The sequence below is a fragment of the Nematolebias whitei genome, chromosome 22 (genome assembly GCF_014905685.2).
Source record: "Nematolebias whitei isolate Nwh7 chromosome 22, NemWhi1, whole genome shotgun sequence".
Classification (NCBI taxonomy): domain Eukaryota; kingdom Metazoa; phylum Chordata; class Actinopteri; order Cyprinodontiformes; family Rivulidae; genus Nematolebias; species Nematolebias whitei.
Genome location: NC_056519.1, coordinates 4306582 through 4325804, shown reverse-complemented (window position 1 = coordinate 4325804; position 19223 = coordinate 4306582). Strand labels below are relative to the sequence as shown.

General features: G+C 41.7%; 2 protein-coding genes across 2 annotated transcripts; one reads left to right on the top strand and one right to left on the bottom strand.

Annotated features, from left to right (window-relative positions):
• The first annotated feature begins 2 nt into the window (after positions 1–2).
• On the top strand, positions 3–712 carry lyrm5a (LYR motif containing 5a). Its single transcript, XM_037695683.1, has 3 exons — positions 3–103; positions 276–343; positions 427–712. The coding sequence occupies exons 2-3, from the start codon at positions 299–301 to the stop codon at positions 637–639; spliced, it is 258 nt and encodes an 85-aa protein (XP_037551611.1). The 5' UTR covers positions 3–103; positions 276–298; the 3' UTR covers positions 640–712.
• Positions 713–3090: 2378 nt separating this feature from the next.
• LOC119428601 (sodium-coupled monocarboxylate transporter 1-like) lies at positions 3091–17218 on the bottom strand. Its single transcript, XM_037696284.1, has 17 exons — positions 16895–17218; positions 12906–13025; positions 12709–12774; positions 12571–12622; positions 12423–12490; positions 12255–12293; positions 11351–11463; positions 11061–11201; positions 8910–9039; positions 8698–8786; positions 6820–6929; positions 6178–6245; positions 6009–6095; positions 5588–5805; positions 3457–3557; positions 3284–3372; positions 3091–3210 (listed from the first exon to the last, which is right to left on the bottom strand). The coding sequence occupies exons 1-17, from the start codon at positions 17126–17128 to the stop codon at positions 3091–3093; spliced, it is 1845 nt and encodes a 614-aa protein (XP_037552212.1). The 5' UTR covers positions 17129–17218.
• Positions 17219–19223: the final 2005 nt, after the last annotated feature.

The following is a 19223-nucleotide window of genomic DNA, read 5'->3' as shown; positions in this document are numbered from 1 at the left end:
CACGGGACGATAATTTACGGCAATGTGTACAAGTTGAATCGCGCTGAGGTCGAACGCAAAGGAGAAACCTTTTCCCCGGTGCTTTGTTGATGTGCTTTTACGTGTAAATATGAATATTGATCAGTATGACCGTTATTGATCTGCATTTATTTTCCAAACTAACTTTATTTCCGTTTGCGGAAGTTGAGGTTAATTCGGCGCTTGGAATGCTAGCTTAAGCTAATCAGCTAGCTAAGTTTCTGTTTGTTGTTCAAGTTTTTCTCGTCTTGTTTCAGGGAGGTAAAGCTTTGTTTCTGACATGGCCAACCCTTTACGGGGTGAGGTTATCAGGCTGTATAAAAATGTAAGTAAATGTATTATTGTGTTTTTTTTAAAGGCTCTTTCTGCTCAGATCTGCAACAGTCTCCTCTCGTCTCCTCCTTTCAGCTGCTGTATGTCGGACGTGAATACCCAAAGGGACCAGTTTATTTCAGAGAGCGACTAAAGTCGGCTTTCATGAAGAACAAGGATGTGAGTGACCCTGAGAAGATCAAGCAGCTGGTGGCTAAAGGAGAACATGTCATCAAGGAACTGGAGGCTCTTTATTTCCTGAGGAAATACAGAGCCATGAAGAAGCGCTACTACGACCCAGAAAAATAATCCAAAAACATTTATCCTGACAGGACACACGGACAGGGGAAAGTGCAGTTTATAATTTCTAATTTACCATATCAGCCCGTAATGTATATTGAAAACAGGTGCAGAAAAACAAATCTTTGCCTCCATCTGTTGAATGTGTCACACTTTACATAATGTGCTGTATGTTGCACAGAAATTGTGTTAATATCGATGTTAAACTCATAATTTCTTCATGTATGCTGTTTTTCCAGGCGTTTTTCCATTGGGCCTGGTTTGACTCCCTATCAGCTATCAGGTCGGTTTACCTGTCTTTAGTTTTTATTGAAATTAAGATTCGTAGAGCGATCTGTAAACAGAAGTTATGTTCACCTAATGGATGCCGTGGGTGTTTGTGCAAACTGGCATCTTTTTTCAGTCAGAAACTTTTGAAGTTGACGGCATGGCTCGCATTAATTGCAGCTCGTTTCGTTTCATATTTGTCTTTATTTGGTATGTCAACTTTTAGAACAATAAATTACTGTAAAAGTACTTGTTGTAAAGTATGAAATCAAACATAAAAGTTTATCCTGAACTATACCAAATGTTGTAATTTGAAAGAGTTCACTCCAGTAGTTTTCCAAATATACGGATGTGCAATCCTGAAATGCAGGTCTGCAGTCAATGTAAACAAATGTTGAATCTGTTGAAAACTACATAAAAGCTTGAGTCGAGTACAAAACTTTTTTATTAGGCTGGTTATAGGCAAAATCAGATAAACCTTTTGCAAAACTTGGCTGGACTGAGGACTGATAAGTATACTGTTTGACCTATTGTCCGCCATTCTTTTTCAATTTATAGACGGTCCCTGTTGATCTATTTCCATGTTCACACTGAAAGCGTAAGACCAGCTGAACATGGACATCAGTGTTATTGAGAATCTGTGCGTACAGTTTACTAAACAGTATGACTATATTTGGGGGGCTTTGTACTTCAGTTTGTCTAATTCATAGTAATGGGTCGATGAGGCGTCATGAAGCGTTTCAACACATTGCCCAACTGTATTGATACAGGCAACTTGTTTGACAGACTCAACTGACACTGATTTAATGACCTACTATATACAATAATATAATTTAAGTAATTGTATTTTATAATATTTCATATTTTCATTTAAATTTCAAATATCTTAGATTTTTTAAAAATATTTTTAGATACAGTCAATAAATAGTGTGAACATGTATCATAACTGGAAGCTTGATGGTTAGAAATGAGATAAATAATGCATTAATAGGAATTGATTATCAATAAAGCAACTGTGAGTAAGTTGTAGAATGGTTGTATCCCTGAGTTTACCCTGGATGTATCAGGGACTTCATTTTCATGCCTGGCCCTATAATGCAGTGAGCCTCACTATTTATTTATTTTCAAAAGAGCCATATTGACAGATCAAAGTCAAGGGGAGAGCTGTGATATCACCCCAGGTTACTCAAATAAAAGAATAAAATGAAACTATGAACTAAAAAGAAACACAGCCAGCACTTTATCGGTTTAAACAAAATGTACATTAGTACTGAGATGAGTGGAAGCTGTGGTGCATGTTCGTGACTTTCTTCATGTTGTAGTTTGTTGTTGCAGCCACAGTGAGACATTCAAGATGGGCATGGGTCAGTCAGTTTCTCTTTTTGCTTGATAGTGTTCATGGTTGAAAATGTTGACTCGCAGGTGCAAACATTCAGCTTTTATTACCCCAGTCCCATGAAGAATACACAAGTCAACAATAACAACGAATACCAAAGTCCATGCTCAACAATGAATATGCTGTAACATGTGTATGGATGAAGATGCCCCCATCACAGTTCCACCTGCCCCCTCATGTAACCATGCCTAGAACCGGCCCTGTGATTCTGCTACTTCCTTCACTACAGATGACAGAAGGTGCGGAGACGCGCACGGCCGGTGATCAGCTGATCCATTTGAGGTTAACAGGACTTTTTTTTTTTTTTTTTTACGCCTACTGGTCGGTTTGACCTCCCTCCTCCTCAACAAGTAGATTAACACAATATTATATTGTGCATTCTCATTTTGTCTTTGCGCTGTATGATTCGTGAAAACGCAATCGTAGAAGCCCGAGCCGACATGCGCAATTATTGCGCAATGAGCCAGTATGTTTTAAAAATGTATTGGCTGTGCTGGTGTATTGTTGTAACCAGTCACGAGACGAGAGCCACCGTTAAGCATGGCGAGCCGCGTAAGAGTATGCCTCAGCATTGAGGAGGTGGATTTATTTAAATATGAAAGTTCTGTCGAACAAATGCGACATTTAACTTTTATTACATTTTAATTTTTGACTGATCTGAATTTAGTATCTGAAATGTGGCAATGATGTAACATTAAAACATTCCAAGTAGTCCAGTGCACTTTTATTGCTTCTACACTCTAAGAGCTAGGTTTTATAAACCCAGCCTCAGCAGGTGCATCAAACTTAAAGCGTGATCAGAAATTTGACGAGGTTGAGTTTGTTTTTGTATAAATCTCAGAATCACAGAAAGCAGGGTTTAAGTTGCCGCCTTCTGGCTGCACTGTCAGGTCGGGTCTGTCTGCTCCTTTCGTGACCTGAAAAACAACAAGACCAGGTGTCGGCATCTGTTCAGAATGTCTGATTCTTTTCCTTCAAAGCAGAACTTACAAAGTCTTTGATTAGCCTAAACAGGTGGTAGACAGTTGTGTCTTCTTTCTGTAAAGTAAGCCTCCGCTCCACCTTATCCCTGCAGCCTCCTGAAATATTTAATAGGAACATGGGAAAAAAGTTAGATTTAAAAACCCAATGCGGGCTAAATGTATAAATAAACATTTCTTTACCTGTCAAAATGCTGACTGTAACTCCCACGGTAAAAACTGTTATGGATCCAATGAGAGAAAAATAAAGGTAGGAAGGAGAGGACCATTTACCCATCAGGTTACTGGAGGTGAGAGAAAATCGTATGCATCAGTAATCTTTGGGGTTGGACTATGAGTACATACAAAAATGTATGCAATTAAACAATTTTGATCTCGAATGGAAATTTCTAAGTCTCAATTTCCTCCAGAGTCGCAGAAGTTTATGGAAAATTGTGACCTTTTCTTAAAATATTATTAGTGTTGTTGTGGGAGTCTTGAACCCGTCTCAAATTTTTCCTGGTTTAGTTTTCTCAAATTCTATGGCCTTTTTGACTCCTGCGCGGGAGCTCTCCTGATACTGAAAGCACTCGAGGCCTGTCCAGGTCTAAAAACTACACCAATGGGTATTAAAAAACTGGTCCAAATTTGAATTTCTGATGTGCACACCAGAGGATTACTGGTATATGGAAGTGGCTGCCAATTTGGGTTCAAAGTGGACTGAAATGGAGACAGGTCTGCGGTACAGTGAATACAGTTTTGGAAGCCGTACACACAATAGACTGATTTTCAAAATACTGGCTGCTCAGAATGTGGCTGCACGGCTGGCTGGATAGTTTGATGAAACTAACGGATAATTTCCTAATTTTCTTGCAATTTTGAGTTGCCAGTTGGTCACAGCTCGGTGAAGAATCGCCCTTTTGTCAAAAAAATTCCATCGACAACTTAAACTTTTTTTTTTTGTTATTTTGATTTCTGTAAATCAGTTCTAAACCCCACAACTGGTGTTTCTTGGCCCACAACAGGATCTCAACTCATTTTGTGAGTCATTACACTAAAGTATACCCGAGTCCTCGGCAGACAAATGACTTCAGCACACTCTTTTCTGACCACATAGGCTGTACAGTAGTCCCTCACTTATTGCGGGGGTTATGTTCCAGACACCCCCACGATAGGTGAAAATTCACCAAGTAGGGACTTTATTTTATTATTTTTATATATTTTAAGGCTTAATAAATCCTACTCTCTCGCAGTGTTCTTAACAATTTTCTAAACTCTCTAAAAGAGCACAGTGAAAGAGAGCAGACAGACTGATGCTATGGTTACTGAGCCAATCAGCGCTCGGTGGCGGACTGGCCATCGAGAGCACCGAGACATTTCCCAATGCTCCCAATGGTCGGTAGCGATGGGGAAAGACGAGCCCCGCCTTTCTCTTTCTGATGCTGTCGCAGCAGAACTGAGACACACAACAGGTTGCATGTCTGCTCTGCTGTGACCGACAGCCTTAGAAAGAGAAAAGAGGGAGCCACTTGGCAATCAATAAGTGGGCCAGGCCACCGGGAAATGTCCCGGTGCTCCCGATGGCCAGTCCGCCCCTCAGCACAATGCTCTGGTTGGTCACTTTTCATCAATCAGCCATTTGTGTGTCATGTACAATCTTATGTTGAAAACCTGCAAAAGAATGAGTTTGCGAAAGTCGAACCACAAAGTATCGAGGGACTGCTGTATTAAAAAAAAAAGCACCCATTCTTTCGAAAGATGGCGCCAAACACAACAAACATGTTTTTGGGTCAAACCAAGGAGGAAAAAAAAGACAAAAGGTGACGCTAGTAAGGAGATTCTGTGAGGAGTTTGCTGTCATCTGCAGATGGATTACAGTACTTATCTTTCAGAGACCCTGAGGAAACAAAAACTAGAATTCCTGATGAGGAACAAACAAAAGCCGAGACACGGTGAGGCTTTTGGTCCACCATTTCCTGCTTCCATTAGGATCAAATTGGTACCAGTGAGATGTTGCTAAAGAAGGGCACCTGATTGGCTTACTGTATCAGTGAGTGTAAGCAGTAGGGGTGTAACGGTACACTAAAATCACAGAAACATGCTTAGGAACTTGAGTTCCCTGGTGCATAATCTATTGTTAATAAAATTTAATGAGTGAAAAAATAAACAAAACGGTACGCACATGAACCGAACATGCGGTACCGAAACTGTTCAAAACCCACGTGTACCATTACACCCCTAGTAAGCAGCTCTATAAAAGGAAAAGGTTTGGACCAAAGTCCTCATTAACTTATATAGTCATAGTTCAAGTCATCACTGCGAGTTGCACACTTACATGTCTTCGCTGTTCAGCCCCAGAGTTGTGGTAATGACGCTTGGTTCTGTTGGAAGAACAGTAGAAGTGCAGTTCTGGTTCTCAGCTGTTGTGAAATTACAACCTTCAGTGGTCAAGGGCAGTGGTCGGGTCATCTCAGGAGAGGAGTGGGATATCAGGTCACCAAGGCTTACGGATAGGGTCGCAACAAAACCAATAACAAGCCCTGACAACCCCCCCTGGGAACAAACACATACTGACTCACTCAGCTGGACCTTTTTTTTTGGTGCACATCCTACTGCAAGGAGACTGGAGCAGCACCAGAACTTTTTGGGAGGCTTTTATGCCCCTTCTTGCTTTGGAGAGTTTTGGAATCCAACCTTTGATAACTCTCCAACACTTTGGGCTATTCAACCATAAAATGAGAAGAGGTTGAACTCACTTTGGAGTTGGCAAATGGACAAAGCATTCCCAAAGAGAACAGACCAAACAAAGGACCTCCAGTGACCCCGGCAAGAACAATAGCAGCCTGTTTAAGAAAAGAAACAAAACAATAAAAAAAAATTCAAGTCTAAAAGCAAACCATAAAGATGTGTCACTCTCTTGTCTACCTGCAACATGCCTCCCATGAATGACGCTATACCAGCCATAGCAATGCAGACAAGGCCGTAAAACAAATCTGCAATTAAATGAATACAGACAATGAGATCCAGTCGTCAGCTGCTGTCACTTCTTAAGCCCCTTATCCACAGGGTCGGTTCTTGTTTGGACCCTGTTGTGTCTGGTTCTGGTGGGACTTCTTTTTTTCTGTCTCCACAGTGCCCATAGTTCCCGTTTAGTGGGTAGATTGTTCACCTCTAGTGGGTGGATTATTAAAATCAACGCACCTTACCAGCTGGTGGCGCTAGTGTTACATTAAGCTCTTTTCTAAGCACCACTAACATGTATTAGAAAAAGAAGAGCCAGAAAACAACACACAACCAAAATGGATGACCTCCTTGATCTCCGCCCTCCACCAATGAATACGCCCCCTGACCAATCAGTGACCTACAGTGCGCTGATGTCGCATCTAGACCCAACAAGAACCAGACCTGGGACCTCAGAGAAGTAGGTCCCAAAAATGGGGTGGGTTCCACCGCTGAAGGCATTGTGGATAAACCACGCAATCGGCCTGAATTAGTTACATAGGAGCCCCAAAAGGCCCTGTGGATAAGGGGCTTTAGTGACAAACCAGATAATAACCCGTCACATACTCAGTGCTTTTGAGACGATGAACTGTTGGTTTTCGGATAGTTTGCTGTGTGGTTTTATCAGGTCCTCGAGGGTCACTGCAGCTAGTGAGTTGATGCAGGAGGAAACTGTGCTGGAAAAGAGAACAACACCATCAAAGGTACCATATGTTTTCAGAAATCAGAACCAGTCCACATCTCTGTACTGTGGATGCTGCATTATCATTCGTAAGCGATCCAAGTGACTGTGTGTCTCAAAAATCAAGTGACTATTTTTTAATTAAAATACAGGAAGTTTAGGGCCATCCGAGCTTTAACATCCTCGAGACACGATAAGAGGTTTAATGGACCAAGCATCAACTCGCTTTAAAGGCACATATATTTGGCATTCATCAGCGTAGCAATGAAAGGAGATGCCGTGTTTTCTCAAAATCGATACTAGAGGAAGTAGATACAAAGAAAAAAGCCAAGACCCTAAAATTGAGCCCTGAGGAACCCCACATGACAGAGGAGCAGAAAAGGATTCACACCCTGCAATTTTTACAGAAAATGTTCTGTCTGCCTGATAGGACCCCAACCACTCCAAAGCAGTCCCACCGATGCCTACTTGGTGCTGTAGACGTGACAATAAAATGCTGTGGTCCACTGTGTCAAAAGCAGTAGTTAAGTCCAGTAACACAAGGATCACATGATCACCCGAGTCACATGCCAGGAGGACGTAATTAAAACATCTCAGCAGAGCTGACTGATGTTATGTTCATCCAGGAAGGCTTTTAACTAGGGATAACACCTCAGATTTCCAGTACAAAACAGACTCCTGTCATCTGCAGAAATATTCTGATGACTCTGCAGTAGTCGGGTGTATCAGAGATGGACAAGAAGCTGAGTACAGGGAACTGGTGGACCACTTTGTGGCATGGTGTGGAAACAATCATCTCATCTTGAATGTGAACAAAACAAAGGAGATGATTGTAGATTTCAGAAGAATCAAGAACAGGTCCAACCCTATTTCCATCATGGGAGAAGAAGTGGAGGTGGCGGAGAAGTATAAATACCTTGGAGTTCACCTGGACAACAGACTGGACTGGAAATGCAACAGTGAAGCCATCTACAAGAAGGGACAGAGCAGACTGTACTTCTTGAGGGAGCTGAAGTCCTTCAGTGTTTGCAGCAAGATGCTGCATATCTTCTATAAGTCTGTTGTAGAGAGCGCTATCTCTTCTGCCATCATCTGCTGGGGGAGCAGTACCAGAGCAAGTGACTTAAAAAAAGATCAACAAGCTCATAAAGAAGGCTGGCTCAGTTCTGGGGACTCCTCTATAACCTTTGGAGATGATCGTTCAAAGAAGGATTCTTCATAAAATGAAGAACATTACAGACAACCCTCAGCATCCTCTTCATCAGACTGTCATACAACAACAGAGTGTCTTCAGTCAGAGGCTTCTTCAAATCTGTTGTAGGACAGACGCTACAAGAGATCCTTCCTGCCCACAGCCATCAGCATCTAGAACAACTCATTAATGAAACCAGGATGATGAGTTACCAAAACACATAATTTCCCTCTGGGATTAATAAACTATTTTTGAATTGAATTGAATTGAATGCACCGATCCACTTTTTTTTACTTCCGATCCCGATACCTAGATCTAAATATCGGCCGATACCGATCCTGTTCCGATATCATGATCATCATTGATTTTTATATGAGGCTGTAATAATCTCCTCTCAAGTACAATTTGTACAAATATATGCATGCATGTCCAAAAAGGCAACTTGAGGTAAGTTTTATTAATGATGAATGTTGAAGAGAAAAAAAAGAGGGAAAAAAAAAGAAAAGAGAAAAAAAGGAAAAAAAAAGAAAAGAAAAATTCTGGTATTTGAGTTGGACCTTTTTGTACAAACCTTAAAGACCCGCTATAAACTGCTGCAAGGAAAAGTCCTGAAAGTCCAGGATTGTTGGTAAAGATATCCATCACCAAATGTGGGATCAACTGTAAAGAAATGTAATTAAATATTAGATATACTACATGAAATGTTGGACCAAAGCACATCCATTATTGCACACCTTGTTCCGGTGTGTTTTGTAAAAATATAAAATAAAATTAGTGATACACCTGGTCAGGAGAAGAAACCAGTCCAGCCGTCCACGGGTCACAGTTTTTATAAACTGAATAGAGAGAAAGTCCAGACAACACGGTGCAAACCAGACAGGCCCAAAGACCAAACAGGTTGATGTACACGGCTCTGGGGATAAACAACAATAAAACACAGTAACACTCAGTAAAGTACTTGGTACAGGTTTTCTCATCTAGATACTAGAACATTGGTCTGTTCTTTGAAACCAAACTGCTCAGCTCTTTCAGGTTGGATGGGTACCACTTGTGTTGTGCAAGTTTTACATAAAAAAACTGAATTTCTCTTCATCAGGTCTGGGCTTTGACAGGACCAACTGAAAGGCTAAATCAAACGGCTATTAAAAAGTTAAATGCAGCAAAACAATAGCTATAATCTAAAAGTAACACAATATTTGCTAAACACTAAAAGTAGCAAAAATGCTACCTCAAAGTAGCAATGGGTTGGATGAAAGCAGCAAAAAGTTGGTTAAAAGTGTTAAAAGGCTAGCTAAAAGCTAAAGTAACAAAGGGTAGCTTAGAATATCAAATAGCTAGCTAGAAACCAAAAGTATCAAAAGGTTAACAAATAGCTAAAAGTAGGACAAGTGTTTATTTCTTAATAGCAGAAAAAGAAAAGTACCAAAAGGTAAGGTAAAAGTTTATAAAGGTTAGCTAGAAGCTAAAAGTAGCAGAAAGTTGCATAAAAACTAAAGTAACAAAAAGTTAGCTAAAAATAACAAATCACTAGCTGGCATCCTTTCATCTGAGGAGGTGAAAAACATCCAGCATCTTCCCCCACCATCTGATCCAACTCTACCAGGTGATCAGTTGACAGCTCAGCTCCTCTCTTCACCCGAGTGTCCAAAACAAATGGCCGCAAATCAAATGACACAAATACAAAGTCAATCATCGATCAGTGACCTAGTCCTAGGGCATCCTGGTGCCAAGTGCACTTATGGGTACCTTTATGTTCAAATATGGTGTTTGTGATGGACAAACCATGACTAGCACAGAAGTCCAACAACAGAATACTGCTCGAGTTCAGATCAGAGTGGCCGTTCCTCCCAATCACGCACCTCAAGGTTGTTACCCACATGGGCGTTGAAGTCCCCTGGCAGAATAAAGGAGTCCTCAGCTGGTGCACCTTCTAGCACCCCCCCCCCCCCCCCCCCCAAGGATTTCAAGAAGGTCGGATACTCTGAACTGCCATTTGGCGCATAGGCACAAACAACAGTCAGAGCCTGTCCCCCCACCCGAAGGCGCAGGGAAGCTACCCTCTCATCTACTGGGGAAAATTCCAACACACAGGTGCCAAGTCGGGTGGCTAAGAGTAGATCCACACCAGCTCGGCGCCTCTCACCATGGGCAACTCCAGAGTGGAATAAGATCCAGCCCCTCTCAAGGTGATTGTTTCTAGAGCCCATGCTGTGCATAGAGGTGAGCCTAACTATATCTAGTCGGTACTTCTCAACCTCATGCACAAGCTCATGCTCCTTTCCCTGGCAGAGAGGTCACATTCCATGTCCCAAGAGCCAGCTTTGGGAAGCCAGGGTTAGAGCGCCATGGTCCCCACCTTCGGCCACTGCCCATGGTGCCATGCACCTGACTCATATGGCTCCTCCTGCAGATGTTGGGCCACAGGAAGGCAAACCCATGTTGCTCGTTTGGGCTGAGCCCGACCAGTTCCCATGGGTAGAGACCCGGTCAACAGGCGCTTACTGACGAGCCCCTCCCCCAGGCCTGGCTCCAGTGTTGGGCCCGGGTAACCCACGTCTGGACAAGGGACACTGAGCTCCTTGCTGTTTTATGTCCATAAGAGTCTTTGGAATCGCTCTTTGTCTGGGCTGTCATCTAGAACCAATCAGCCTTGGGAGACCCTACAGCATAGCTCCTTGGATCATTCAGGCGCACAAACTCCTTCATCACGATAAAGTGGCAATTCAAGGAGGAGGTGAAAAACATACAAAAACTAAAAACTACATTTAGCAGAACATTACTTGAAAGTAGCAAAAAAACTAACTTAAAGCTAAAAGTAGCTGAACAGTAGCAAAAAGCTAATCTAACAACAGAGAAACAATCATGGGAATGTTGAATCAGCATCATATTTTTGGCACATTAGCTGAGAATTTCCTGTCTAAAAACCTGTCTTACAATCGGGCTTGAGTGATGCTCCTGCAGGAGTTGTATCTCTGAACGGCTGGTGGGTTGACCCCATACGTAGTGCTCCAGACAAACGTCCCTCCAATAACCAGAGTCCAGAAGGTATGTCTCCTGAGTGGGTTTATATCGAAGCTGGGCAAACACACACACAGAAAGAGAGAGAGGAAAAACAGCAAGATTAAAAGGTATTTAAAGATAAAATGTAAATTTTCCCCTTTCTGTACATTTACTCCCAAAGTTTAGATTTTTATTTCTCATTATTATAACTTTAAAAGAATCACTCCCAAAAGTTGAGCCTTCCTCCTTGTTGAGCATCTGCAAAGATGGTAGAAACTCCTTGTAAAATCACGGCTTTGCTTATAATGGCCAGAAATCCCATCAACATTATTCCGATCTAAAATATAAATAAAAAAAAAGACAGGTTCATTTTTTTTTTTTTTTACCTGAAGACAAAGGGGCAGTGGTGTTTTGGCTTATATATGTGTTCATTTGACTGTACTGTTAGCAAAATATCTCATGAACCACTGAATGGATTTAAGGGTGCATTCACACCAGCCCTGTTTAGTCCGCTTTAATCGAACTTTAGCTCGTTTTCCTAGAAAGTCCGGTTCGTTTGGGGAGGTGTGAATGCGCCATCGAACTCTGTCACGGAATAAAAAGGCGAACTCTGGCCCGGGCTAAAACCTAGGTCTCGGTCCGGTAGAAGAGAACTCCAGCGCGGTTTGAGTACAGTGTGAATGCACCTTATATGAAACTCAAAAAGTAAATATTGGGTTGGCCTCACAACCGGTTACCGGTACTTAAGATGACCGCCAAAGCAAAATGACCTAAGCAACCCAAAAATGCATTTAACTTTAACCACTGTCGTAATCTAAGACCTATGAGAGATTTTGCTAACAGACGGGGTCGATGACAACAATTAATGGTAAAGTTTAAATCACAGGTCTTGCGCAAATAGTTGATGTTAAGAGCACACGTTGGGAACTAGTTTCAGCTACTACCACACCAAGTTTTAGCTCAATATCTGACATTGACTGAATTAAAACCATTTTTTTTTTTAGGTCAGTTGGCTGTGGTGGTCATCTAAACGTTAATCAGTTGTAGATGTTCATCTAGTAAATCCGTGCAGCTTTACTTAAGATACTTTGGCATTTAAATGTTTTCCCTTTACTTTTAAAAACCTACCTGAAACACATCAGTCCACACAACTGCCTTAATCCCACCCTGCAAACATACACATCAAACCGATGTCTTCAAATCAAAAAGCACATTACCTGACACAAAATGCTCTTTGATTGAACGGAATGGCAACAAAGCACAATTGAACATGTTATATTTTTTACATTTGCTTACCAGAGTGCAGTAAAAAGTGCAAACCATGGCTGTTGTAACAATTCCAGTCCATAGACTCATGTTAACAACTGCAAAAATAGCAAAAGAAACCAGATGAATGAAATGTGTTGATGAGTTTTCCTCTTGTTAATGAATATAACAAAGATACCTTTGTTTAAAGCAAGAGCTGGGCCATAAACAGTGATTCCAGCAAACATGGTCTGTGACGGAGAACGACATGGGTACTATCAGAGTAAAAGATTTGAATAGGCCCACAGACATGACAGGCTTATGTATTTTTTCTTACTATATGAATGAGAAAACCCGCCGTTCCCAGGAGACGAGTTGCTTTATTAAAACGCAGCTCCAGATACTTAACGAGGAAGGGGTAAAAGAAAAAATTGCATTCTCTTGAGTTTAATACAAACAGTAGTAGGCACAAAATAATGTTCTTCCACAGTTTGCTTCATGTGAGGGACAATCTGTAAACATAATCACACTCACTTCGTAAGTGCTTGTGACGCCGAGCCTATAGAAGACAGGGAGAAAGATCTCAGATGTGACCACCATTGACAGAGCGTAGGCAATGCCAACCAGTCCAAAAATGGCCCCAAAGCGGTACACCTACATCAGAGGAGAGATTTGATCATTACATAAGATTTTACAGTGATTTATAAAAAAAGCCCATCGTTTTGTTTATTGTCTTCTGTTTAGCCAAGGTTGGATCATGGAAGTAACAGGTCCAGCATTGAAACTTGACATCCATCTCCCCATGTACTCTCTCCAGAGCCTCCTGTGCATTCCCAAGGCACCCACAGGCCAAAGAGGATGGATAACTCAGTCAGAACGTTCTGGGATATCCATGGTTCCAGTGTGACATACCCAAAAACCCGAAAGAGGTAGATGTCCAGGATGTATCCTAATCCAATACCCTCTCGAATTCTTTTGGCGTGGAGAAGCAGCAGCTCGACTCGAGGAGCTCCTTTATTCTCCTTCCCCTTATCTCTAAGATGTAGCTGGGTCACCCTACAAAGGAAACTGATTTCAGCTACTTGTATCCACGATCTCATAGTTGTAGTATTGCAGAGTATTGCAGACACTGTTCCGGTCTGTTGTGGTGAACAAGGAGTTGAACTGCAAGGAGAAACTCTCTGTTTACCGGTCTGTCTATGTTCCATCAGCTAAGGTCTCAACTGGCTAGTGACCGAAAGAACAAGATCTTGGATACAGGTGGTCGAAATTAGTCTTCTTTGCAGAGTAGCTGGATTCTCCCTTAGAGATAGGGTACGTTCAGTACTCCAGGAGAGACTCGGAGTAGAGCCGCCGCTCCTCCACATCCAGAAGAGCCAGTTAAGGTGGTTTGAGCATCTGGTAAGGATGTCTCCTGCACGCCAACCTAGGAAGGTTTATCTAGCATGCGATTTATATAAATAATGTAGGTCAAAACATTCCTGACACATCCTTGCATCTCTGTGGTGACGATACAATTGTTTACCGAACTAACACAGTTGCCAAGGTTTTCCAGCTTCTATAGGTATAGTCTGCATTTGTCATTCTGACTTGTTCCGTCTCAATCTAGTACTAAATGCTGATAAAACCAAAGGGATGTTGTTTTCAAACAATCAGCAGTGTCAGCAGTCTTTTCTCCTATCTCAGCCATGCTTGGTGTTCCTATTGAGTTTGCGGATTCTTATAAATACTTGGGAATTCTAATTGATGCACATCTCTCTTTTAAGCCTTTTGTTGAAAGCTTGATAAATAAACTGAAATTTAAATTGGGTTTCTTCTTCAGAAATAGATCTTGTTTAACTCTGAATGCTATGAAATGCCTTATAGCTGCTACTTTCCTACCAGCCATTGGATATGTAGGAATATAAGTATAGGATATTGGACTTCTGGTCCGGGCGGGCACCCTTTAACAGGTATTTACGTTCACATAACCTGGACCGGCCTCACCTCAAGCATATACAGTATAAACACGTGAATTCTTGTAGCGAACTTAATTCCTGTCCCTTGAAGAAAAACCAAGCAAGAATCCGGTAATTGAAATACAATTCTGTAACGTTTATTGTCGGTTTGAATAATAACAATATGAAACTTGTGGCAAATATGGAATATAAATTCAATTTCAGTTCAATTCAGTTTATTTATATAGCACCAAATCACAACAAAGTTGTCTCAGGGCACTTTACAAAAACATTCACATACATAAAAGCCAGTTAGTAAAGTTCTCTAAGGAGAAATGAACAGCCAATAGAGTTATTTTAGAACGTGAATTACGTAAATCTGAGAACTTTGAGAAGGAGTTTTAGATTCAATTTGGACTAAGGTTCTTAGCTCTTAACATTAAAATTTAGGTAAGTTTATCGCAGCTTCATGAATTAAATTATCTAAACAAACTTAGTTGGCACTGTTTCGTGGTTCTCTCATCAGAAGGAAGATGTATATTACTCATTACCACAGCGGACGCATGAAGGAAGAAGCCGGTGGTCCGCTGTCCCAAGAAGGATGTCATTTCTCAGGGCTGCAGTCTGTTCGGCGCATACCTTTTGCTCCTGGGAAGTTTCAGGATGTCCACCATCTCTCAGCTGGACACATCTTCCATCATATGGCTGTTATTTCTCAGTCTCATCAACACTCCACAACCACTCATTTCATCTGCTCAGCTGATGATCCAAAGCCAACATTCCTACTTGGCTGCCATCCCACAAATGCCAGTGTTCTGTATACCTGACATCAGGAAGATGGGCCCCTTTAACTTTTAACCAATCAGAGGGCTTCTCACAGTGCGAGCATCCCACTGTATAATTTAATGTAATTAAACCTCCCTCAAAGTCTCAGAAGGTAATACAATGGCTTTTGTTAAAAGAGTGACACCATTACGTGAACACATTTTCTTTTAGAAAAATGCAAGTTAGATTCTGGCACCATGCTGATGCAAGCAAATGGGTTTCTTTGAAGCAGAACATCAACTGGGTGTTGGCTTCCTTTATTGTCATGGCAACCAGTCTCTGCTGATAAGGCAAAGTGAAGCTCTTGGATCGAGATCTTTTTAAGGGACACAAATAGTCTGAACTAATTATCGTATAGTGGCTCCGTCAGGGTGGTCCAAGGGAGGTTTAACGTCCACAGAAAAGGGATAAACAAATCAACTTTCTGTGTCAAAACAGCATGCCAGTATCTGTCTTCAGATAGGGAGGGAGTAGGATAGACGTAGTGTCTCTGAGGACATTTGTCTTTAAGGTTCTTGGAAGGATGGACGCTACAATTATGGTGACATTATTTAAATGAATGCTACTGCAAGCACCTTGCAGATGTTAGATGCTGTCTATCATGGTGTGCTAAGGTTCATAACTGGTAGTAACTACCGTACCCACCACTGCACCCTGTACTCATTGGTCAGTTGGTCATCATTATCTACACGTAGGCTCTCACACTGGTACATTTTCATCTATAAATCAGTCCTTGGCTTGCTATCTTCTTATATCTCCTCCTGCATGTCATGTTGTCAGTGCAGTTACAACGTGCGCTCTCAGGCCATCATTACCTGCAGCGTTCCCTCATTGCAGACTGAACTCGGCAGAAAGGCCTTTTGTTACGCTTTTGTTTTGTTGAATTATTGTTGTCTGTACTTTATCTGTCTAAAACAGGTCTCTTGAAAGTGAGTCCTTGTGACTCAGAGACTAACCTGCATAAATAAAGGTTGAATGAGACAATGGAAAAGACCATGTCTGCTTGGAGTCCTCCCAGAGGAGATGGAAGAGGTGGCTGTGGAACAATGGCTGGATGGAGCTGCAAAATGCTCCTCCAGCTTATTCATACCTGTCTTTTACAGCCTTTTGTTGTCCCTGTTCAAACTTTTTTAAATGTCCTGATGACAAAAAATTCCAAATTCCCTTATTTGTTCTCATAATTATAGTGTTTCTTACTATAAACCATTGTGTTTACTGCGTATTCGTTCATTTGGCCGGGTGTGAGCACTATCTGTCTGAGCTGACCACCGGACATAAAGTGCAAGGTCTGAACAGGGCCTTAGACGGACTGAGCTGTCTACAGTCCAGATCTGGGTCCACTTTAAATGGACTGCCATCAGCTAAAATCACGTTTTTAACCAGAGTGGGCGCAGATGTCTCTCAGGGTTAGAATCGGACTGACTTAATAACAATTGTAAATATGACCCTTGCTACTCAGACCTGTTGAGTAAATGATTAAACACAGTGACATAGAATTGGTTTAGTTCATTTGTTTATTTTAATCACATTTAACAAAAACTTCCAGCGTTTCAGGAGGTGCGTTTTGGACATACTTGGGACAGTTTAATTTCATATCTGCTGACATGAAGCTCTATCTCTTCTTGAGCCAGTTTTGTTTTGCTTAGATTTTATTGTGCAGTTTTTTTAAATATTAGACCATTTTTTATTTGTTTGACCAAATGACTCTTGTTGACCTTTTTTCTTGAAGAGAACTGAATAATTGGAGTTGTGCCTCCTTACCTCAGCCGGGCTGGACAAGATCGTGGTGGAAGACATGATGCCGGCGGTGAGCGACATGGAGACGGGCAGGGCGGTGAGGGTGCGTTTGCCTATTAAGAATTCGCTGGAGCTTCTCTTTCTCCTGTCGACCCAGCCGTAGTAAATCCCAATGCCAGAGGACACCACCAGCATGAGCACAAACACTGTATAGTCTGCAGGGCCAAACGAGCCGGCTTCCTGTGAGTAACCCGACATGTTTTTAATTTTAAAAGACAAATTCAAACGACCCGTTCTGTCAAACAGACAGGACTGGAAGTCCCGACAGAGAACAGAACCACCTTTGATCTGCCCTGAAAACCAAATAGCAAGCTGCTCTTTACTTTCCTGTGCTCCGAGAGCGTTCCAGGCAGGTAGTGTGAGTGAGAGTGCAGCGCACGGACCGGTTTATACACAGTAAGAGATTATTATCCAAAATGTGGCGCAGTGATCATTAAGGAAAAGTGATGGAAATGGGAACATCTTGTGCAAAAGATTGTTTTATGAGTTTCTGAAGCAAAGCCAGAAGTAATATTTAATCCTAAATGAACGTTTCTTTAATGCAAATGTAAAAAATAATAATAATAATCCCCGCAGATTAACAAAAGGGAATTAATTTTTGTTTAAAAATGTTGGGATTTTTTTCATCCAGATACGACAGTTAATCTTTACCAGCCGTCGAAAGGGAAATTTCGATGAGACTGAGTGTCTGTTGCCACATGGACCTTCTGTCAAACTTGCAGGAAGTGATCATAGGATGTTAAAAGTCAGCCTGATTCAAGATGGCTGCTGCAGCCAACACAGAAATGTCTGTATTTAACAGATATTAAGGTAAAATTAGCTGAGTCATCCTCTACACATACTCTGAGCACGAACAAATTGTGCAATATATTCTTTTTACATCTGGCTTTAAACTTATCTGTCTGTTAGCAAAATACCTCAAGCACCACTGGATGGACCTTAATTAAACTTTCAGGATATAATTGTTGGATTAACTGAAAAAAAAACCTAAACTTCGATCAGTTCTACAGATACAGAGGTAAAGTTTGGTTTGATAGTAGCCGAGTCATTCAAAGGGTTAGTCAAAGATAATAAGTGTTAAATGTTTTTGTTTTATTCTTTTGGAGCATCATCTTTGGGCGAAGTTTCTGGATGTTCTGAGAAACCGCACCTTATTTGTGTTTTACCTGCATCCACTTAGTTATTTACTTTTCCCTGCCCCAAAAAAAGAGTTGTCGAATTGTATCCATCCTCCTCCTTCAGCACCTTTAGTTCGTTCTTGAATTTCATCTGGAGTGACTGCATTTGAATCCTACAACCATCCTTTGTGGGGATTTCAAATTAAACCAAACTTTTTCCTTTTTTTTTTTGTTGGTACACGTCATCTTTGCCTTTTCTGTCTGCAGCCCAGTTCAAAATCACTGGGGCTAAAAAGCTTTTAATCCTTGAACCGTTCCTTCTCACAACACTTAAAATAGTTCAGCGCTGGGGAAGAATATTGGCTGTTTTAAACCAAGTAGGAAAATAAATGTGCTTTAGCTTTTTTTAGCTAAATGTTGGAAAATAAGATTGATCGCAATTGCACGTGATATTGTACGATTGCAATAGTTGGAAAAGGGTGGATTGCTCTCTTTGGATCGAGGGTGAGGTTCTGCCTCAAGTGGAGGAGTTCAAGTATCTCGGGGTTTTGTGCACGAGTGAGGGAAGAATGGAGCGTGACATTGACAGACAAATTGGTGCAGCTTCTATCGTATTGTGGACTCTGTGCTGGTCCGTTGTGGTGAAGAGGGAGCTGAGCTGTAAGGTAAAGCTCTCCGTTTATCGGTCGGTCCACGTTCCTACCCTCACCTATGGCCATGAGCTCTGGGTAGTGACTGAAAGAATCAGATCGTGGATACAGAGGTTGAAAGGAGTTTCCTCTGCAGGGTAACTGGACTCTCCCTTAGAGATAGGGTGAGAAGTTCATTTATCAGGAGAGACTCGGAGTAGAACCGCTGCTGCTCCACATTGAGAGCCAGTTGAGGTGGTTCATGCACCTGGGAAGGATGCTTCCTGGGTGCCTCCCTAGGGAGGTGCTTAAGGCATGTCCAACTGGGAGGAGACCCCGGGGAAGACCCAGGACACACTAGAGAGACTAGGTCTCTTGGTTGGCCTGGGAATGTCTCAGTCCTCCTAGAAGAGGTGGCCGTGGAAAGAGATGTCTGGACCTCCCTGCTCAAGCTGCTGCCCCTGCAACCCAACTTTGGAACGAGCGGAATATGATGTATGTATGGATGGATGGATGGATGGATGATGGATGTATGGATGATGGATG